This window comes from Typopeltis vanoorti, chromosome 4 (assembly GCF_054136105.1).
Source record: "Typopeltis vanoorti isolate ZY-2024b chromosome 4, IOZ_Tvanoo_1.0, whole genome shotgun sequence".
Taxonomy (NCBI): Eukaryota; Metazoa; Arthropoda; class Arachnida; order Uropygi; family Thelyphonidae; genus Typopeltis; species Typopeltis vanoorti.
This window is the reverse complement of record NC_143552.1, coordinates 73011311-73035631: the sequence shown is the minus strand read 5'-3', so window position 1 is coordinate 73035631 and position 24321 is coordinate 73011311. Positions and strand designations below refer to the sequence as shown.

General features: G+C 35.7%; 1 protein-coding gene across 2 annotated transcripts in view; it reads left to right on the top strand.

Moving 5' to 3' along the window:
* Positions 1-1084: 1084 nt before the first annotated feature.
* LOC150107409 (5'-deoxynucleotidase HDDC2) overlaps positions 1085-24321 on the top strand; it is a 74634-nt gene continuing 51397 nt past the window's right edge. The window contains exons 1-2 of one of the 2 annotated variants that reach the window (XM_090391280.1): positions 1085-1490; positions 11196-11323. In XM_090391280.1, coding sequence (XP_090247406.1) covers positions 1425-1490; positions 11196-11323 — 194 coding nt within the window. In that variant the 5' untranslated portion in view covers positions 1085-1424. The remainder of the gene's footprint in view (positions 1491-11195; positions 11324-24321) is intronic. The other variant, XM_090391279.1, reaches the window with a different exon arrangement.

Sequence of the window (24321 nt, the reverse complement as noted above, 5' to 3'; positions counted from 1 at the left end):
GCACTGTGCTGTAAGCTTTGCGAAAACCAAATTGCTCGTTTGGGATTATTTTATGTTTGTCCACTGCTAGTTGTAGCCTTGTTAGGATGACATTTTCTGTTACTTTGTCGAGGCAGGAAAGAAGACTGATGGTCCTATAGCTTTGGAGGAGTTCTGGGTTATTACCAGGCTTTTTCAGAAGGATGATGCCAGCAGTTTTCCAAGCTGTGGGGGAAGTACTGGAGTCTTAATATAGAATTAGTTATATTAACTAGATGAATTATGACCTTCCTTGGGAGTGATTTTATTATTCTATTTGTGATGCCCTCAGGACCAGGAGCCTTTTTTATTCTTCAAGTGGGATATAATGTTGATTATTTCTGTTGGAGTAGTGGGGGTGATGAGATCTGAATCATCCTTAGGCTATCTTTAAAACTTTTCTGACTTGACAGTGAACTTTAAAAATGAGATTAATATTTAAGTTTTCATAAGATGGGCTGCATTGATTTTCCAGCTTGTCAATTAGGGCTTCTACTTTTTCTTCATCTGAGTGCGCAATTTCATGTTTAGTCTTCATAGGGGGAAGGAGTTGGCTTTTTGGTACGAAGAGTTTTTAGAAATTTCCATATAGAGTTATCTTTTGGGTTAATTTCCGTAAGTTTTGATCCCCATTCTGAATATCTGTGTTTCTGGAGAGCTTCTCAAACCCGTCTGTTCAAGTTGTTAAAGGTTGTTTTGCCCCGTGGTGCTCTTGTGGTAGTTTCGCGGTACTGTTTCTAGCTTTGTTTTTAGCCCTAATCAGGTCCATTATCTCTTCCGGAATCAGACTGGACGAGAGGAAGGCAGTGGTTTGTGTGACTGATGTTATTGTTGTGTTAATTTGTCTTGTTAGGTTGCTTACAGCTAAGTCTATGTCTCTTTTTTTTTTTTTTTTTTGCGAATGACAGGAGGTCTGCCGATGTGATCTGGGGGAACCTTAGAGAGCTTATTCCATGCTATAAAAGAGTGTTGAGGAGAGAACTGATCCTTTTTTAATCAGTAATTTAGAGGAAAAGCAACGAAAAGAAATGAAAATATCAAGCTTTGGCTTGTTTATTTATTTATTTATATCATCTGTTGTGCTTTTGGCCACAAGATGGAGCATGGATGTTTTTTTTTTTTCTTGAATTGCTGAACAAGGCACGATTTTAAATTCTTATTTACGTGAATTTGATTATACGCACGAGACAATGTGCGTAATGTAATTCCAGAGTATTATATTACGGTGTGCCGAAATTCCGTAATAGTTTATTTATTTATTCTTTCCTCAGCTGATTAGACAGAGGTTAATTTTCCTGCTCTCTATAAATGTTTACCTCGTAAATATAATGAATATATAATGAATACACTTTCTGAAATATATTAGCTCTGGTTAAATTCGTCACTGATCCCATAAGTTCTTGAAAATGGCAACGTCTTCAAATTCATCTTCTAATTTACTAAAATTTTATATGCTGATTGGTCAGTTGAAGGTATGAGCAAATTTTGTGTTGAAACCGAGTTTAGATACTTCACTTAGTTATAATATTAATCTTTAATATCTTAAATCTTGAATGCTTCTGGAAGCCCAAATTGATCATGCTGTTTAAGGTGTTCTTTTCTTTCTAACCTACGAGTGCACAATAAAACTTCAGGAATGAAAGAATATACATGCAAAAGACAAAAAGCTGTATTCAAAATCTGTAATTCATTGTCCTTTAACAAAAAAGGATAAAAATGGGAAATTTATGGATACTTTTTTATTGTTTGAAAAAGCGTTTTATATGTATTCCTGTTGTGTAGCATATCACAGTTGAATACACAAATTATATTCTCAAAAAAAAAAAAATTGGTGCAGCAGGTTCATCCACATATTATATATATATATATATGGCTTCCACCCACCCATGAAAGGTTTTTGTAAACATATAGCACTTACCATGGGTGGCCAAATGATTTTTTAAATTTTATTATTATTATTATTATTTATTTATTTATTTATTTATTTTTCATAGTCTGGGAACCCTGCTTTTGAGACCAAACATGGATCTTTTTTCAAGCTACTTCAGACCTCCTATAATTAAGGTGGTGGTCTCACCCTGTGTGATGTAATTCATGTCCCACCTAATGACAATCACAAATATTCCTGCCCATGGTTGGGATTTGAACCTGCAGTCTTGATTGGAGAGTGGATATGCTAACTACTTGGCTAGTATGTATACAAGTAATAATTCATGATGTTGCTTATAGATGTGTTTATTATGCATGAGTTTATGCAAGTCACACACACAGTATTTTTCTGGCTTTAGTATGGATATAAGGTACATTTTACTCTTATTTAATTTGTTGAACACATTGTTGGATTTTCAAATAATTTGTAATTGCTTTTGGAATGTGTTGTTGAAGAACACGCTGACAAACAGAGCTAGAGGTAATTATATCTCTTTATAAGGCCTTGATATAGCTCCATTTGGACTAATGTGCATAGATTTAGTCACCTGGTTTTCATGGAAAATGTAGAAAGGATCTAGAAGCAAGTGACCAAGATGGTGGCAGGTCTATGAGAGATGACATGAACCTAGATTGAACATTTGTGGTTTACAGAAATTGGTTGATAAGCAGGGGGATGTTACAGAGACATAATGGTTAAAGAGTTTTATAAGATTAATGTAGTGAAAATTTTTCAGTACATTATTAGCATGAAGAAAACCAAGAGGTCATCCATGGAAATTAAGTAAGAGAGTAGTTAGCGATTTTTTGCTTGGAGATTGGTGAATGAGTTTCAGTTGTTAGTGCTTTGTCAGTGTGAGAGTACACGTAATTCACACACACACTCTCAAACTATCCTGATAGGGAACATTCAACAGGCCACTCGCCATCTTGGTCACTCTCTTCTTAATCCTCTCCACTGCTTCCTCATCCCCAGGGGACCAGACCTGATCACAATAATCCAGATATGGACATGTCAAGGCCTTATAAAGAGGAATAACAGTTTCTTTATCTCTACATGTTAATGTGTTCTTCAATAGCCAAGTAATCTTATGGGTAACCTTAGCAATATGCCCTGTAAACTTTAACTCTCTGTTTACCACCACTCCTAAATCTCTACCTTCATCTATTTCCTGGAGTACAGTGCCATCAATATGATACGTGGCTTGTAATCTATTTTTCCCAAAATGCATAACTTTACATTTCTCCACATTAAACTGACATCCATTATCTTTTGCCCATACTGAAAGCTTATTTAAATTGTCCTGCAAGCTCTCCACGTTGCCTTGATTAACTATTACTCTACCTAATTTTGCATCATCAGCAAAGAACTGAATATTTCCTTTCAGGTTATTTCCTATATCATTTATGCACAAATTAAACAGCAATGGTCCCAGCACTCAACCTTGCGGCACACCACTAATCACCTGTTTCTGCCTCGATTGTGCCCCTTAATTTTTTTTGATATCTGTCCTGCAGTCACCCTCTTATCCACTTCACCAGTGTCATGTGCATCCCCATTTGTTTTAATTTGCTATAACAGTTCCATGTGATATTCTGTCAAATTCCTTGGCAAAACCATCATGCAACCATTTCCTTTACCCAACTCTGCTGTTACTGTATTATAAAAAGATAGTAAATTACTAAGGCATTTAATAAAATAAAGAGCCAAAAGGCTTCACTTCGACGATGCAAAAATTATAAAAATTAAGTGGATATTAAAATCCAGCATTATTTCAAAGCCAAATATAAAAACTATAAAAGTTTTTTTATAAAATTTGACCAGAGAGCTTACGGGAATACACTTGCCAGCATTTACGAGTTGCCCTAGCCAAACCTTATAGGAGAGAGATGATTGCTATGCCCAAGCGTCAATATATTCCCCTCCTATTGGTCCATTTTGATAACGTTTCACTGTCCTAACAGCTGTTTCAAACTGGTTAGTTTTCGTCAGAGACCAGGCAGAAACCTTAAGAGAGCAAAAACTCTTTTTCAGTACTAAGAAACTTGAAACATCGGAGAGGTGTATTTTTCGCAAGTGAACTCTCAATCAGTGCGTAAAAGTATTTACTAAAATAATGAGCCAAAAGGCTTTACTTCGGCAATGTAAAAATTACTAAGGCATGACTGACCCTTTACAAAGCCATGTTACCACTCACATATAGTATCATATTTTTATCCACCCATTCTTGAATTCTCTTTTGGACCAGCCTGAGATAATGATTGGTCTATAATTTGCTACTGTAGTCTTAAAAACTCCCTTATGCAAGGGAATTATTTTGCCCTCTTTCCACTCCCTTGGAACTCTACCAGAGCTGAGATTTAATTAAAGAGCCTAGTCAGAGGCATTGCCAGTTCCCTTGCACATTCTTGCAAAACCCTTATGATATCCCATCTAATCCACAGCTATATTTACATTGAAATTCTGCAATATCCTAAGAACCTCCAATTCATCCACCTCTGTTCCCACATCAGTGTCTGTCACATACCATATTTATATAACTTGCACTTTTTTCCCGAAAAATTAAAGTTAAAAAAACGTGATATATGCAGGGATTTTCGGAAACTAAAGTTTTTCAGAGAAAAAACAAACTAAATTGACGTTTATAATTAAATTCTCAGCATTCGTTATAATTTATAATTGCTCACATTTATAAAATGAATGGATTTAAATTTTAATTATCGACATTATTTATGCAGTCGGCTGCTCACCTTCATCATGCAATATATTTGAATCTTTAGCGACAATGTTTCTGTAATTCAAACAAATAGTTTTTATTGCCTGTCCTTTTATCATTAAATCATAAGATCACCATGATTTAAAAAAACAAAATGGGTTTGACTTACCAGGAATCTGCTATTTACTATTGCTAGTTCCATGTCAAAAGCAGTTTCAAACTGTTCTAATCCAATCTTGAACCATTGTAGTTTCCATCCACCCTTTTTCTTAAATGCTTACATGAATTCCAGAGGGAAATTTCTCCTTTGGCATTATTTTCCTTTTGAATATGACGTAAGGAGGCAATTTTCTTCCATCTGTAATTGCAAACATGATTATGTATTGCTGCTTAAACGTTTTTCATTTGCGAGCTGAACTTTTTAATTTCATTTTTCATAAAGTAAAATCAGGGTGCGAGATATATGCAAGGCTGAGTTATATTCGAGTAAATATGGTATGACAAGTAGTAACCTCACTAGAATAATATGCCCTTCCAAAATGGTCACTCAGTAACTCAACTAATTATCTGCTTCTGTCTCCTCATGACCATCATCACTCATTAAGATTAATCTTCCATAGTCATTCTGTCTCTTACTTGCGACATAATCAAAGAACTCCTTGGGATTTCCTTTAGCATTCTGGGTAGATTCTTTTCATAATCTGATTTTGCCTTCCTTGCCATGCTGGTCACCTTTCTTGCCTGACCTTAAACTTTTCATGAGTTTGCTGGTCACTTTTTCCCTTATATACCCTCCACAGTATTTTCTTTTTCTGCAGCTCGTGCTTAATGATATTACTCATCCATCTGATTAACCCTCCTTACCTTAGATATCCATCCATCAGTGGCTTTAACAGGCACTTAAGTGCCCATAGCCTTCCAAGTTTACCTTAGGGTAAACTTGGAAGGCTATGGGCACAATTTAATATTCCCTCCTCTAGGTGACGCTTAACTATATCCCATGTACTGCTAGCATCCTTACCCTACAGTGTTTTATGCCATGGCACAGATTTAAGCTTCTTCCTACACTTGTCATAATCATCTGTCTTGTAGTTCCCATATACCCCTTCTTGACAGAATATTCCTCATGTTTTACAATCTCCCAAGTGAAGATTGCATGGCCACTTTCACCAATTGGGGGCAATGTGGTCACGTTGGTTATGGATAGCTTTTCTGATCCTATGACCAGGTCCAATTTCCCCCCCCCCCTCCATCACATGCTGCTTTAAGTAATTATCTCTTAGTAGGTGTATAAATTCTATTTCCTTCTTACCATGTGGTCTTTCTTCCTTCCAGTCTATATCACCATAGTGAAGTTCCCCCCATAATAATCACTCAACCTGTACTCCTACTAATTTGATGCATGTCTTCCAGATCAACTGTAAAACTCCCTGGCCTATAGTAACAACTGACTGTAATCGAAAGAACATTCTCTGGAGGTGTCCAAACTATTTTAATTGCTGTTTAAGAATTATAGCTATGATATCTTCTCTATAGCTTAAGAGAATGATTTACACAACACAAATTTTACACCTGAAGACTAGTGAGTTCTTAGTCAGAAAATGTGAATTTAGTGAATTTCTTAGTTATTAAGGAGAGGTATGATAGGTAGTATGGATAGTGTGGGCCTCCCACAGCAAGACTTTGGACTCCATGAAGATGCCTATGTAATAATAATTAATAAGGAGTTTGTGTAAGTGATTACAATGGAAAACGTTTGTTCCACATGGTGTAGTGCCTCATCATGTGGAACTAGTTACTGAGTGCTCTCCTGATAGCCTTTGGACTCCTTGGGTGTGTTACATAATAAAATTTTTGGAAAAGTTATTGTTATCATGGTATCTTCTGTTAGGTGTGTGTGTATATATATAATTATTATTATGGGCTACTCCATGGTATTGTAACAAAAGGCTGTTTGCCTATATTGTAACAATGGCTGTTTGGTTACCACGCTATTGTAATATCTTTATTCTAATTAGCAGTGCACCCTTTGCTTTTGTAACCTTTCTTACTTATTCTATTGCATACTATGTTCATCCACCTTTCGTATTTACTAGTCGTATGCCTATGAACACTGGAAAATTTATTTGTTAAAACTGCTCCACCAGTATTTCTATATCGACATAAGACTCAGTATTACGTCCGATAGATTTCTCTCTCTCTCACTAGCATAAATTCCTTCAATAAAGTTTACATAAACAGTCGTGGCTCTGAAGTACTTAAACTACACTTTTAATGCCTTAGTTGTTTCCCGCTCACAGATCCATCTTTATTTAGGAACAGTGCATTGTAAATTAAAAGATCAGGTGGCACTCTATTAACATATAAATAAAACATATTTGCATAACATTATACATATCTGCAAGGAGATGTGTTGTGCATTATGGGAGATACTGAGATAGGAGTGATGTTAGCTTGCTCCACCATTGCAACGAGTTGCCCAATGTTGTACCACCTTATCCCAGTTCTGAAGATACTTTCAGGTGCAAACTTTGTTTGCTCACACTTGGATAAAGGATTAAACTAAATTTATTATAGTCTAACCAAGGGAAAAATAAACTTTCAATATATTAATAACAAAGTACATTAATTAAACAATAGGGAGGTTACTCTCTATCTATCTATCCGTTAGACCTTTAGCATAAAGAAGCAAACTTTTCCTTTTCAATACTAAATAATTATACAATATAATTACTCAATTACTTCTCTGCTTATTAAATCAAATTATTGAAACACTAATTTACTCACAAAGAGGTTAGCTAACTATGCTAAGTTATTTCACAAGTCTTATGCCAATTATTAACATGCCAAATGACTCTCTTATGGACATTTCTTATTACTATTAAGTTAATTCTTATCAGTCCATCTATAATGTATCTCCTAGATTATAAAAGAAATGTACAACAAAAGATGGAACAAACTTAGAGGCTCTGTGTCGCACACTAATTATTATTATTATTATTACCACGGGCTACTCCAGGAGTCCTTAGACTCATCGAGGGAGGCCCTAAACATCATGTTCACGCAGCTGTTCAACATTCTCACAGTATCTATCATACCTTGCCTTGAACTCGCTCACTGTCATAGCACCCACAACAGACCCTGGCAGCTTATTCCACTCATTTACCACTCTAAAAGTAAAGAACCCAGCTCTAACACCACTGCTAACCACGCTCTTGCCCAGCTTCCATGGGTGTCCCCTAGTTCTCCCACCACCAGTCCTGATCTCAAAAATATCATCTGAATTAATCCTATAGAATCCTTTTAGCAATTTGAATGTCTCAATCATGTCTCCCCTTTTCCGCCTATCAACTAGTTTCTGCAACCCACAAATCTTCAACCTGTTCTCATATGGTTCATTCCATAGACCTGCTATCATCTTAGTCACTCACCTCTGGATCCTCTCAACCTCCTCCCCATCAAGAAGGAACCGAGGTGACCAAATCTGGGCACAGTAGTCGAGATGAGGTCTTATCAGGGCTCGGTACAGAGGTACAATAACTTGTTTTTCTCTGCTCGTCAAGGTATTTTTCAACAACCAAGTGAGTTGATGAGCTGATTTAGCTACTTTCGCAATGTGCCCCCTAAACTTCATCTCCCTATCCACCAACACTCCCAAGCCCCTGGCCTCATCAATCTCTTGAAGTACAGTTCCACCAATGTGGTATACTGCTGCTAATCTTTTCACTCCGAAATGCATAACCTTACATTTTGTCACATTAAATTGACATCCATTCTCCTTAGTCCAGAACTCCAATCTATCTAAGTCATCTTGCAAGACTTTGACATCTTCTGCATTCACTATCGCCCTACCCAACTTTGCATCATCAGCGAACAAATGAACTGTCCCACTTAGACCCTTCCCTATATCGTTAATGAACAGATTAAACAGCAGTGGTCCAAGAACAGAACCCTGTGGCACACCACTAGTCACAGGCCGTTTTTTGGACTCTACTCCTGAATAAACTACTCTTTGATATCTCTCCATCAACCACCCAGCTATCCATCTCACCAACCCTATATCCATTCCCATATGTTGTAGTTTACGGATTAGAATTCCATGTGGTATCCTGTCAAACGCCTTTGCCAGGTCCAGCATCCAAAGGTCTTGCACTAAAGTCCCTATGCCTTTCCTTTCATCTCGGGCCTTAGGCGTCCATCTGGAGAGTCTTGCTTCAGGGTGCATTTCATCTGGATATTGGCAGGCTTTGGACTGCAATTTTCCGCTACTCGAAGATCGCTCTACGACTTTTGGCTTCGGTTGACCACCCATGGTAAAAAGACATCTGACCGACACTATCTCGGGTATTTACATCAGCTGTTCTCTCGTCATTCCCAGTCTTCTCCTCTGACGTGGGCTCGCTGTAACATCTGGTCCTCTGGATCCTGCTCCCGATATTTCTGCCTTTAACTACCGACTCCGATGTTCGGCTCAGTCCCTTTTTATTTCACATTCTTCGGGACCTTGCACGAAGGGTTGCAACCCCCAAAGAATTCGGCACGACTCCTAGATCTTCTGCTAAGACCGACCCATTCTTTCTTCTCCTCCTTGCACTACTTTAATCCTATCTTGTCGGGCAGTGGAAACTCATCTGAACCTTACCGATCTCTGACACTGACCTAGAAGTGTTTATACGCAGAGCTTGCAAACAACTTTCTCATACACTTAAGTCATAAACAACTTTCTTCTGCCCTTATACAGAGCTATTATACAAAGTTCCGGTGGCAAAGCATTGCCTTTGTTTTTGACATTCTAGAAATTTTTGTTAAAACAGTAAGTACAGTCAATTCCCATAGGGTTATTTACATTAATATTTAGCATAAAATATATATATAGACATTCAAAGTTATTTTTGTAGCAATCTCATGAGACTTGACCTCTGTAAAAATCGATGTAAAGTGCTTTTGTATTTCCAAGCTACATCGAGTCCTACAGTATCCTTAGACTCATCAAGGAAGGCCCTAAACATCATGCCAAACACTATCCAACATTTGCACAGTATCTAAACTTTGCTTTGAACTCATTCACAGTAATGGCACCCACAACAGACTCTGGCAACTTATTCCAATCATTCACCACTCTTCAAGCAGAAAATATAGTCCTGATATCCTTGTTAATTACACTCATGCTCAGTTTCCAAGGATGGCCCGTAGTTCTCTCACCAGTAGACCTGTTCTGAAAAATTTCCTCTGTATTAATCTTGTAAAAACCTTTCATTAACTTGTATGTTTCAATATATATATATATATATATGTGTGTGTGTGTGTGTGTGTGTGTGTGTGTGTGTGTTGGATACTCTCTCCTCTCTCTCTCTCTGTGTGTGTGTGTAAAATAATCTGTAAAATTTACATTCCTTAGCAAGAAGGAATAAAAAAAAGTTTTTTTTATTCCTTATGAACCAAAATTTCATATTAAAAACAATACCAAAGTATTATAGTTTCTCCCCTACTAAAGTGTTCATTTCTGCTATGAAGATGCATGTTAGAGACTGCAAAAACAGTTTGCTTTTTATATTTGACAAATTATTATTAACATCTGACTTCCATGGTGTCAGAGACTCATCATGGGAGGTACACACTATCACACACAAAACTCATCCAACTGTGCCTTAAACTGATTCAGTGTATCTACATTTACAACATGCTCAGGCAATGCATTCCACTCGCCAACCATGTAAAGAAACTGTTCGTCTTCTCACACCCTCCTTATACAGTTTCCAGCAATGGCCTCTTGTTCAATCCCCCCCTCCCAAATTAATTTTTAATGAAAAAGACACACTTGCACTCTTAAAGTTTTTATGCTCTGGAAAGTGTGAGTCCTTTATAAACATCAATGCCTTAGATGGGATTTGAACCCACAGCCTGATAGAGTTTACATAGAAGGGGAAACAAAGCCACTATTTTAACCATACTGACAAACCGATTACTCCCCTATCCCAAGCAATTATGTTTGTGTTTAATCTTTTACTCAAATGTAAGCAAATAAAGCTACATTATATAGATATAGAAGCTGTTGACTTCATGTCAATAGCCAATGTCCCACAATGCAGAAATATGATAGGAAGGGCCACTACCCAGACTAATTAGTGGTAGCCAGACCCAGGAAGATATCAAGGGTGGATCAATGCAGAAGTTATATTTAACGTATCAAAGTCGAATAAAAAATTAAAAAATATAAACATAAATGGATGGAACACGTTCAGAGAATGAAAACAGAAAGATTACCAAAACAAGCCTTAAAGTACAAGCCATTAGGAAAAAGAAAACCAGGACGTCCTCTTAAACGATTCAACGATGACTTCTAAGGCCGGAACAGGCTAGGCCTAAATCCTTGATACATATGACGATGATGATGAAGTCGAAAAAAAAAAAAAAAAAAACTCTAAGTGGTTTTTTGTTCTCTATAAGGAGAGACATTCTTAATTAGAATGCATTTCTTTAAATTTTCTTTTAAAATTGCTCTAGTATAGAATTTTTTTTTTTTCCCTATAGGAAGTGAAACGCACAGGTTGGATAAAAAGAGGAATTGAAACTTGCGAAAGTGTTTCTGATCACATGTATCGAATGGGAATTATGGCCATGATTCTGGATAATAAGGAACATAAATTAAGCAAAGAGAGGTAGGATCATTTATTTCTAAATTTATGTTCAGATTTAACAAATAAACCCTTAAGAATTTAATATTAATAAGTTTAACATTAAGTATAATTTAGTACATGATAGCTTGATTGTTTCAAGCTTAACTTGTTTCCAAATAATCTGATTTCTTTTTATTTATCAGAATTTCTGTAAATATAATAATCAAAGTAATTCTGAAAACAGTGAGTTATATCACTGACTGTTAGCAGTCATTCTCTGTCTGGCTGTATCCACACATCACTGCTGTGCACAGCCTCTTTTTGTGCCATGCCTCTCTCACTGCATCTCATTTTCTTACAGGAGTCATGTAATGTATCTATTCTCTCACTCTCATATCCACAACCCACCTCATACACTCATATTCTCCTTCTTTCCATCTCAACAACCAGTCTCTTACATTGTTTTTCTCTGCCTTATAAGTAGTCTCACAATGCATGTTTCCTTGCCCTTTCAATATCCATCCTCACTCATCTAAAGCAATCTGTCTCTCTTATATAACTCCACTTATATAACTCACAGCACAGTGCTGTGCACAGTGCTTGAAATTACATTTCAAGGACTTGAGAGTACATATTATCCTAATACAAAATCTACTTGTCCAGCAGAAATTGGGACTTTTTTCACTGCTCTAAATGTTGTTGGATATGAGAGTAGTAGTTTGGGAAGAAATAATGATATTAGCCTAATAACTATGGCTGAGTTGCATGAAATGAAATATTTGCATCTCACTGATGTCGGAAATGGCTTAGATATATAAAAGTGGAGTTATATAAGAGTGACAGATTGCTTTAGAGATGAGTGAGTATGGATATTGCAAGAGCAAGGAAACATGCATTATGAGTCTACTTGTCAGGCAGAGAAAAACAGAATGTAAGAGACTGGTTGTTGAGATAGAAGGAGAATATGAGTGTATGAGGTGGGTTGTGGATATGGGAGTGAGATAATAGATACATTATGATTCCTGTAAGAAAATGATCTGCAGTGAGAGAGGCATGGCATTTTAAAACTGAAGTAAATGTGAATGTAAGTTTTCAAAGGCATATGATGTGGACAGTAGTGAGTTATTTGGGAAAAATAGGAATTGTTGCAGTAGAAATGAGAAGTTAATGAAAGTGAGGAGAAATGATGAATAATGACATGTCAGACTGAATTTTAAGCACTTCTTACTAATCAGCATTAGTAAGAAGTGCTCTCCTAACCTCAACAAATATGGTTGCATTAATTTACCAAAGATCTGGGCAACTATCATTTTAATACCTGCCTTGACTTTTCTAAATTAACCTTGTGGTTATTCGACCCATAGAGAGTGCCATGTAAGGACATTAGTTCTGTTGTCAGTTATAATTTAAATTGGTTTCCTCAATTAAGTAGTCTAGTGCTGTGCACCTATCACAGTTATAATTGTGCTCTGCTGATGCTTGTTATAAAACAGGCATGTGCAAACTTGTTAAGACCGAGGGCCGCATAGTTCCACTGTTACTTATGGGAGGGCCGCCAAAAAAAACCTTCAAAGTTATCTACCATATATTGTTTATTTTTATTTATAACTATCATAATTGTTACAAAAAAGGTAATAAAAAGTAAGTGAATTTAATTTGATGCGTGACATTGCATTGTTTTGATATTTGGTTTGAGTTTTGTAGTAGCCCACCGCAAAATTGATTCTAAATTTTCATCAGTCAATTTCATCAGCGGTTCCTATTTTTTGATTTGTTAATATTCATGACTGAAAAAGTTTGTTCACAAATATATGTTGAGCCAAAGAGACTTGCACATTTTACTGCATTATCTAGCAACCATTTATAATTGTTTTTATCGACACAACGATAAAGTTTAATAAATTGCCTTCATTAAATTTATTTCGCAGGCTCTCATCATTTTGAATGTCGATGAGTTCAAGCTGTGCTGATTCAAGTGCATTTTCAGGCAAAATGGCAAAAGGATTGCTAAATAAATCTAGCAACGGTTTCACTTTTTTAATATCAGAAAACTGATCCTTGAAGGCTGATATCAAGTTATCAATCTTTTCAACATACACAGTTTTGAAGTTGACATTGAACTTTTCAGAAACTTTCTTATAATTAGGAAAATTATGTAATTCCCTGACTTCAATTGAATTTGAAATAGATTTAACTTGCACTGAAAAGACAAAATGTGGCTGTAAAGTTGAGTAACCAATTGATCTTTGCCCTGAAGTCGTGTATTTAATGTATTTAAATGATTAGTAATGTCAACCAGAATGGTTAAGTCACATAACCAATCCGGATTTTTTATGTCAGGGATGTTTTTGTTTTTTTCAGTCATGAAGATTTCAATTTCATCAATTAAATTTAGGAACCACTCCAATGTTTGTCCACGACTTAGCCACCTCACTTCTGTGTAAAAAATTAAGATGCCATATTCACTTTCAATGTCTTCAAGAAACTTTAAATTGTCGGTGATTAAGGCTACAGGATTTTATAAAATTAATCGTTGAAACCACAACTTTCATGATATGTTCAAATCCAAGTTTCTTAGGGCACAAGCTCTCCTGGTGGATTATACAGTGGAATTGTATCAACTCATTGTCGTGCCGTCCCAAATACTGTTTCAATAATGTTACCAATCCAGAATTAGCTCCTATCATGGAAGGAGCTCTGTCAGTCGTGATACCTGATAATTTTGTCAGATCTAAATCAATTTTGGAACACTGTTCCAAAAACCCAGTGAACATGTGTCATTACCTTTCGTTTGATCTGACAATGAACTCATTCCATTCAGCTCTTCACTTACCTCAAACTCTTGCATTATTCCACGTGCAAATACTAACAACTGGGCTGTGGAAGTAATGTCAGTTGATTCATCAATAGCTAATGAAAAATAGGCAAATTTCTTTGAATAAGATGTTAATTGGTTCTTTACATTTTCCAACATTGCAGTAATTCTTCTTTGCACAGTCATGCTGTTTAACTGAATTTTCTCAACATTTTTGGCTGATTCAGGACAAATTTTTTAGCAGCTATCTCAAGGCAATCTTTAACGAAATCTCTGTCTGTAAATGGTCGGCACCTTTTTGCTATGGGGCAAGATATTTCAAAACTTATTTCTGTTGCGATTTCCGAATCTTGAATAGGTTTTGTAAGCATCACTTGCTGACCTGTCAATTCTCATTTCAAAAATGAAATCTTTTGTTTACGTAGTTATTCGGGTAGATTTGAAAATGTAGAATGCAGACTTTCATAGTGTCTCCTTATATTGCATTCTTTTGGTATAGCTACAGCACTTTTGCAAATCAAGCACACGATATCATTAAACAACTGCACAAAACCATATTTTTCGGTTCCAGCTATCCTGAAACTGCCGTTTTTCATCCTGTAGTTTGCGTTTCCTACTTGGCCCTGCTTTATCCATTGTAGAATTTATTTTTTACTGTTTCTTCGGGATGATAATTAATTGTAGGTTGATTAACCTATGAAAACAAAATACTCATATGACAAATAGACAAATTATAAAATTTGTTAACATTATTACTAACCGATTATCGTAAGTAAACAGGCAATCGTGACGTCGCAGCTACTTTGCTTTGCGCATGTACCATTTTTAAAAATTACCTATTGTGTAGCTTGTTAAAGTTAAAATAAAACACGGTCAGGCAGGCTGCCAGCAAATCAACGGAGGGCCACGTGTGGGCTGCGGTCTGTGCATCCCTATTATAAAACTAGCAAAATATTAATGAGTTTAATAAATATGTATTTTTTCCCTTTCTTGGTGGTGTTTATACCATAAAACATTATCATCAGTAACACCTAAATCTTTCTACATGTATGAAAAAAAATTTTGCATGAAACCTGATATCAGAACTAACATTGAACTTGGCTCCTTACAGTAAGTTCCTAAATAAATCCAGTGCAAGTCTTAAGGACTTTAACTAAATTCATTAACAGTTTAACATGAAAATCATCAATAAACACAAAATACAAATAGACAGGAAACAACTACATTCTCAGTGGTGAACGAATGCACCAAGTAAATTATTTCAGCTATTTAAGCACAATTTTTAGTGAAGATGAGAAATTAAATTTGGAAGTAGATACTGGAATGAGCCAAGGTAGTCTCTTGGGAAGCCAATTGGATAAATTTATATTGAATAAAGAAATTAGTTAAACTAGTAAATTAGATGTATACAAGACAGTATTCAAACCAATTTTAACTTATGGTTCTTTGAATTGGTTAGAAATGAAAGTTATTAGAATACTGACATTCTAATAACTTTTTATTAAGAAAACTGAGTAAGCAAGTGGCATCAGTAGAATGGTTTGAAATATGATGCTATCAGGAAGGAATTTGATGCTGTTAGCATTCAGGAATGTTAACAGCATCAAATTTTTAAATTTTAACTTTATCAAAGTCAAAATTTAAGTCCTGACAAATAGCGGACCACTCCTGAGGAAAACTGTTGATAGTAACTTAATGATGATGTAAACTTAATTATATAAGGATACATATCAGCAATTTTATTATGGATGTAGGAATTGTTTCCTCTAGCAAAAGAAAAAAAACAGGAACATGAAAATAAATTAAAAAAAAAAACGTGCATAATATTTATTCATCATACTCCCTTGCATCACTGCTTGTCAGTAAAGTCTTGCAGAAATCTTCACAATATGCATCTAGAAGGTACAATACTAATAAGAGATTTCATTTCTTAAGAGGATTTATTTCCAAGGGCATTGCATAAGAGAGTGTGCAGTTACCAAGTTTGCTCCAGTAGGTCTCCCTTTTCTTCTTCTCTTTAGATCTGAAGTTCAAAATAGTGTTTCAGCATTTAAGCTGCACTTGAAGTAGGTTTTTGCCTAAAGCTGAGGTGTACTATGGCCATTTAATGTTGAGCCATTGCACTTTCCTTCATCGTCGAGATTTCATGTAACCCGCACATCACTGAGAAGTTGTGAGAAAGCAAAGAAATCATTCCATGTCAGTTCAGTGACTTCTTTTTACCTATGATACCCTTACAAACTGGTACCAGTCTATCATAATTTTTGTTTCTTCATCATCATTATCGTCAAATTCCTGACATCTCCCTCAAGAGGTGTACAGGATATTATGATAGTACTACATGAGTGGTAAAGAAGTGTTTGAGTAAAGCAGTGGCAAACTGCATACCTAGAGTAAGAAGAATAAATCAAGTGGAAGTTAAATGGATGAATACCATCATTAAGCTGGAGTAACAAAACAAGAAAAATTTGTAGAGAGAATTAAAGGAGAAAGGTGACCAGCAGTACTAAGCATAAGCCAGAAGGATAATTGGTTATACTTGTAAGAGAGGCAAAAACAGTATGAAAGGAAATTAGCAGTACAGGCCAAATATAATCTCAATGAGTTCTTTCTGTATATTGCAAGTAAAAAAGAAGAATGTTCATGGCAGTTGTGATTTTAATGAATTCTGATAGTAGGGAGGTAACTGAATCGGACAAAATAGTGGAATTACTAAATGAACACTTTGCAAGAGTATATCATCTAGGTGGGGATGTTGCAGTAACAAGAGAGGCAGAGGCTTATATGGAAACTGAGGTAAATGAAGGTGTTCATTTACCTCAGTTACTATGAGATTAGACAGTATATCTGCTCAAATTTCACTAGAAGGTGCTAGGAATTGGCACTGCTTTTGCCCATGTTGTATATGGGGGTAACCAAGAGCTGACATCTAAGTGTCAGCTCTTGGTTACCCCCAAGGGATGTAAAGAGGGGAAAATAGTTCTGCTGCAAGAATAATGTTGTAAATTACTGACTGATCAGCATATCAGGAGTTGTAGTCAAGGTACTGGAAAAGTTGGTCAAGAGCAAAATACAGAAATGGATAGACAAAATGGAATACTATATGGGTGCAACACAGTTTTGGGAAGGATAGATCATGCCTCAGTAAAGTAACTTGCTAATGTTTTCCACTATTTTGTCTGATTCAGTTACTTCCTACTATCAGAATTCATTAAAATCATTCTGTCATGAACATTCTTCTTTTTCTTGCAATATACAGGAAGAACTCTTTGAGATTATATTTGGCCTGTACTGCTAATTTCCTTTCATACTGTTTTTGTCTCTCTTACAAGTCGATTACCCCTTCTGGCACTTGCTAATGTTTTATAATACAGTGCCAGCTAAGTTCAATAGAGAGAGAATGAGTTTACACTGCTGATACTGCTGGACTTTGCAAGGGCTTTTACAACTTTTGACAGGATACCACATGAAATTCTGATCAATAAATTGCATCACATGGGGATAGATATAAAGTTTGTGGATAAGAGGGTGGTTGATGGCGAGATATCAGAGAGTAATTTATTCATCACTAGCATCCAGTAGAAGGCCTATGACCAGTGGCATGTCACAGGGCTCTGTTCTTTTTGGTCACTATTTAATTTGTACATTAATGATATAGGAAAGGATCTGAGAGAAAGTATTCAGTTGCTGATGATGCAAAATTGGGTAGATCAGTAGTTAATAAAGATGTTAAAATTTTGCAGTATGATTTGGATAGATGCAGTCTGGGAAAAGGAAAAATGGGTGTCAGTTTAATTTATGCACTTTGGGTCAAAAGAAAACTGTGTACCATAGTGATGGAACTGTACTCCAAGAAACTGAAGCCAGGGATTTGGAGGTGTTAGTGGGTAGGGAGTTAAAGTTTAGAGGACATATTACAAAAGTAGCTAAAGCAGCACATCAGATTACTTGTTTACTGAAGAATACCTTGGTGAGCAGACACAAGAAGCTTATTATACCTCTTTATACAGCCTTAGTAAGACCCCCCCCCCCATCTTGACCTACTGTGCACAGATTTGATCAACCTGGGTTTCTTGGGGGAGACGAGTGACCAAGATGGCAAAGGGGTTATATGATTGAGACACAAATTACTGAACAGTTTTTACAAGATTAATACAGATTAAAATTTTTTAGAACAAGTCTGGTAGTGGGGAGAACTTGTCATCCTTGGAAACTGAGCAAGAGTGTAATTAGCATAGGTGTCAAGACTAGATTTTTTACTTGGAGAGTGGTAAATGAGTGCAATAGGTTGAAAAAGTCTGTTGTGGGTGTCAGTTGACTGTGAATGAATTCAAAGCAAAGTATGATAGATATCGTAGAAATGTTGGATAGTACTTGGCATAATATTTAATTTCTCTTTGAGTCTAAGGACTCCATGAAGTAGTCGCAAATAATAATAATTATATGTGAAAGTTTATTTTAGTGAATTTGGATCTTAATTTTGATAGTAGTGCAATAGTTTATCTATCAGTTATTGATAGCTCTCCACTTTTAGCTATAAGAAAAGAAAGAATAAACTCAACATCAGAATAACTGAAGATGGGAACCATCAATATAGGGAGTATTAACGGAGAGTAAATTGAACTTGCTGAAGAATCAGAAAAGTACCACGATGACATAATTGACACTATTTTCAGGCAATAATGATCAAGGAAAGGAAGGAGTAGTGAGTGGGCAGACTTCAAAATGGGAAATGGACATTGAAACGTATTTATGCCTATGCTCCCTTATGGAAGTGGAGGAATTTTTTGAGGCTTTAGAAAAATCAACTGACACAATGAAAAAAGGAAAAGTTGGTCCTTGTTGGGGATCTAAATAGCAGAGTAGGAAATGATTGTGAGACATACAAAAATATTTTGGGAAAATTTGGAGAAAAGAGCAAAGCTAATAATAATGGCAAATATCTGTTGGATTTCTGCTCAGGACATGGACTGGTTATTACTAACACCATGTTCCAACATAAAAATGTGCACAAATTCACATGGAGAGAAGAGGCAAGGAATAAGAAAAGTCTCATTGACTATGTTATTGTTGATAGTGATGTTTTCTCCCTGGTGCAGGACACCAGAGTGTACAGAGGATTTGAAATTGGAAGTGATCACTATTTAGTCTTGAGCAGGATAAAATTGAATTTCATATTGAAAAGAATAACATGTAAGAAAGTTTTAAAGTGAATAAAAGTTGAGCAGCTCTCAGATGTGAGCTGTAGACTAAAATACACAAAGATTATTGAAGAAAAAATGAAAGAGTTTGAGAACAGGAATCAAACCTTGGAGATTCAGTGGCAAACTCTGAAGAAAACATTGATTGATTCTGCCAGAGAGGCATGTGGTGAGGTTGTCTGCAAGGATAAAAAAAATAGAACTCCCTGGTGGACACAGGACGTTAAAGAGGCAGTGAAGGAAAAGAAGAAAGCATATCAAAAGTTCCTGTCAAATAAGTCAGCTTGTGCTCTTAGAGAATACAAAGACAAATGCAAGAATGCTAAATACTGTGTAAAACTAGCTAAACAGAAGTCATGGGAGGACTTTGGCAAGAACATAGAAAATAAATATCAAGAAGGTGGTAAGATATTCTGGAGGTTGTTGAAGAAGCTTAGGAATGGAGGAAAGAGTGCTGTAAAAGGAGTTAGAGATGATAAAGGTGACATGAAAATGTCACCTTTATCATCTCTAAAAGAGATGATAAAGGTGACATCTACTCCAACTGCCTTTATCATCTCTAAAAGAGAAAAAAGGCAGTTGGAGTAGATGATATTCGACCAGAAATGCTGAAGTATGGTGGTATAAATCTTACAGTGGCTGCATTGCATAGTTCAGGAAGCCTGGACGGAGGGACAAATTCCCGATGATTGGAGTAGAGCTCTCATAGTACCCATATATAAAAAGGGAAATAAAACTGAATGTGAGAATTACAGAGGTATTTCCCTACTGAGTGTTCCTGGCGAGATCTATGCAAGTATACTTGAGAAACAGTTGAGAAGAATTGTGGAAGAAAAGCTTGGTGAAGAACAAGCTGGATTCAGGCCAAACAGAGGCTGTCAGGATCAGATCTTCACTTTACGACAAATAGTCGAGAAAGCATGGGAATATAACAAAGATCTGTATTTAAGTTTTGTAGATCTGGAAAAGGCATATGACAAGGTGCCAAGAGAGAAGCTATTCAATACGCTGCAGTTATATGGTGTCAATGGGGCATTATATCAAGCAATACTTAGTCTTTATTTGAGTTGTAAGTCAGCAGTTAGAATTGAAGGAAGTACAGGAAGATGGTTTAATGTTAAATCTGGTGTGAGACAAGGATGTACATTATCCCCTCTGTTATTCATTATCCATATGGATCACATTATGAAGGAAAGTGGTATTAAACATGATATCAGAATTGGAGATGTTAATGTATGCTCTTTGCTTTATGCAGACGATGTTATACTTCTAAATAAATCCGCTACAAGTCTGCAAGATTCTCTGACTAAATTGAATAGCTGTTGTAATAGATATGGTATGAAGATCAGCAATAAAAAGACAAAGACAATGAAAATAGGCAGAATCATTGAAAATGTCAACTGTGTTGTGAATGGAGAACCTGTGGAACAAGTAAAACATTTCAGCTACTCAGGCACGATTTTTAGTGAAGATGGTAAATTAAATATGGAAATAGACAACAGAATCAGCAAAGCTGGTAGGGTGGGAAGTCAATTGAATAAATTCATATGGAATAAGAGAGAAATTAGTTGGAACACCAAATTAGCTGTATACAAGACAGTGTTCAAACCAGTTTTAACTTATGGATCTGAGAACTGGGTCAGAAATAAAACACTTGACCAAAGACTAGAGACCGCAGATATGAGAGTCCTGAGAAAGATTAGAGGTGTGAACAGATGGCATCAATGGCAATATCATATTAAAAACAAGGATATTAGGAAAGAATTTGACATTGTCAGCATCCAGGAATGCATTAGCAGAGCTAATCTCAGGTGGTATGGTCACTTAAACAGAATGGGCAAGGAAAGGTTAGCAAAACAAGTGTTCTCTGCCAGGTTGGCAGGAAAATGACCCACAGGAAGACCAAGATATAGGTGGATTGATTACGGTACAAAGTGCCTTAGACGATAGAAATATAAGATCTGATAATGTTGGAGTCTTGACAAGTAACAGACTGATTTGGAGGAAAATTGTAGATAGGAAGTTAGTAATGATGTAGTTTTTTTCATCTAGTACTATCATATCCTGTATACCCCTTGAGAGTAAATGGCAGGAATTTGATGATGATAATGATTCTCCCCAATGGTTCTAAGGAAGAAATGAAGGAATTTTTTGAGTCATTAGAATGGGCAGCTGACATAAAGAAAATGGAAAAAGATTTGAACGGTAGAGTCAAACAAATCCCACCAAATAAATAGGAATATTTTGGGAAAATTTGGAGAAAAGGACAAAGCTAATGGTAATAAGTATTTACTGGATTTCTGCTCAGGACACAGACTAGTCATTACTAACACCATGTTTCAACATAAAGATGTGCACAAGTAATGAAGAGAGAAGACACAAGAAAATCCTCATTGTTCATATCATTATGCTGGTTCAGGATGAGTGTACAGAGGATTTATAATTGAAAGTGCTTTTACAAGTAAATTATAAACTCACCTATACAAACATTATTGAAGAAAAAATGAAACAAATTGAAAACAAGAACCAAACTGTAAAATGAATCAAAGATAATAAAGTGACATGAAAACTGAAGATGGAAAGATATTGGACACCAAAAGAGGTGGTTAGATACAACCAAAGGGGGGGGGGGGGGAGAAGAAGACCAGCAACAAGATGGAACAGGCAAATGCCTAATTCTTGAAGAGAAAAAGAAGATACCTGAAGATAAGGATATCCTGGTCTGTCTGGAGTAATTACTTTGAAAGACTGTTAAACAAATCAAGCAATGACAGAATACTAGAAAATTTTTGCAAGGAATGCAAAGAGGAGTATGTATCAATACTTGAGGTAGAAAAAACTTGAAATGTTGAAAGGCAGCTTTAGTAGATGATATTAGACCAGAAATGCTTTAGTATGGAGATGGATATCAAGTTTTCCATTGGCTATTGTGAATAATTCAAAGGGCCTGGTCAGAAGGTTGAATTCCCAATGATTGGGGGTAGAGCTTGCACAGTATCCATCTATAAAAAAAAAACGGGAATAAAGCTGAATTAGAGAATTATAGAGGAATTTTTCTGTTAAGTGTTCCAGGTAAGATCTATGCATATATACTTGAAAAGATGTTGAGAAAGATTGTGGAAGAGAAACTTGGAGAAGAATAAGCTGGATTCAGACCAAATACATGTTGTCAAGATAAGATTTTCCCTTTAAGACAAATAGTTGAGAGATCATGGGAATATGACAAGGATCTATACTTAAGTTTTGTAAATCTGTAAAAGGAATATGACAAAGTGCCCAGAGAAAAGTTTTTCAAAACACTCCAATTATATGGGGTGAATGGAACGTTATACAGAACAATACATAGTCTATATTTAAGTTGTCAGTTAGCAGTTAGAATTGAAGGAAACACAGGAAGATGGCCTTGATGTAAAATCAGGGGTAAGACAGGGATGCACATTATCTCCACTCTTATTCATCATCTATATGAATCACGTTATGAAAGAAAGTGGCTTTAGGCCTAATATTAGAATTGGAGATATCAAACTTAGCTCTTTGCTTTTTGCAGATGTACTCCTAAATATATCTAGTGAAAGTCTCCAGGATTTTCTAAATTGAATAACAGCTGTAAAAAATTTGGCATGAACATGAAAATCAGCAATAAAAAGACCAAAACTATGAAAAATAGGCAGGGGCATAGAAAACTTCAGCAGCATTTTGAATGGAGATCCTATAGAACAAATATTTCAATATATTTAGGCACAGTTTTTAGTGAAGATGGCAGGTTAAGTCTCGAAATAGGCAATAGAATAAGCAAAGCTGGTATGGTGGGTAGCTAGCTAAATAAATTTATATGGAATAAGAGAAATTAGCCAAAACACCAAACTAGCAGTATACAGGACAGTGTTCAAACCAGTTTTATGAATCAGAGAGTTGGGTTAGAAATAAAGCACTTGATCCAAGACTAGAGACCACAGATATGAGGGTTCTGAAAAAAAATTTAGTGTGAACTGACATCATCAATGGCTGAATCATATTAAAAATGAAGATATTAGAAAGGAACTTGGCATTATTAGTATTCAAAGTCAGCAGAAATAATCTAAGGTGGTATGGCCAATTAAATAAAATGGGTGAGGAATGTTAGCAAAACATCAGTTTGATGCCAAGATGGCAGAAAAGAGACTCAGAGAAAGACCAAAGTCTAAGTGGATTGATTGTTAGAAATTCCTTATAAGCACGAAATGTTAGATACGACAATATTGGAGTGCTCACAAGTAATAGATTCATTTGGAGGAAAATTGTCAATACGAGATTAATGTGAACTTAATCATGTAGCGTTGTCATAGTAACCTGAACACCCCTTGGGGGTACATATCAGGAAATTGATGATGATGATGTGGAGGAGGATTTCTATGTAGTTAATTCATTGGGGTTTTATTTACAACCAATAAAGTTAATTTCTTTGACTTTTTTGTGTATCATTCAGTTTTTGAAACTTTGCTTTAATGTAAAACCATTACTTTTGTTTGCTTTGCATGAACAAACAAAAAGAGAAAGAGGTAATAATATTTTCAATATTGTGTTTCTCAGGAATCAGTTATTAAATATTGTTATTGCTCAATTATTCCATAAGTAAGAAAAAACAGATGGTAAAAAACCACCTTAGAAGCCATGCAGAAATGTGATTACCTACAAATTGCTACATACTAACCAACAGTATTTCTTATATTATCATAATACTTAAGATTTTTATATTGATATTTTCATAAGTTTCTTTCATGCTAACAGAATGAATCACTGATTTGTGCCACAACAACATAGGTTTCTGTTTTCATTATACAATAAAACTCCAAGTTGAATTTGGAGTCATTATTAAATAGCATCATGTAGTTTCTTATCTGTCTTTTTTAATATTGTTGTACCTTTAACCAGCAAATGCCATTCTTTGATTTTGCCATTCCTTGATCATCAAAATTCTGCTTGTTACTTCGACAGATTAATTTCATGTAATAGGTCATTACCAACACTTACCTAACCATAGTACT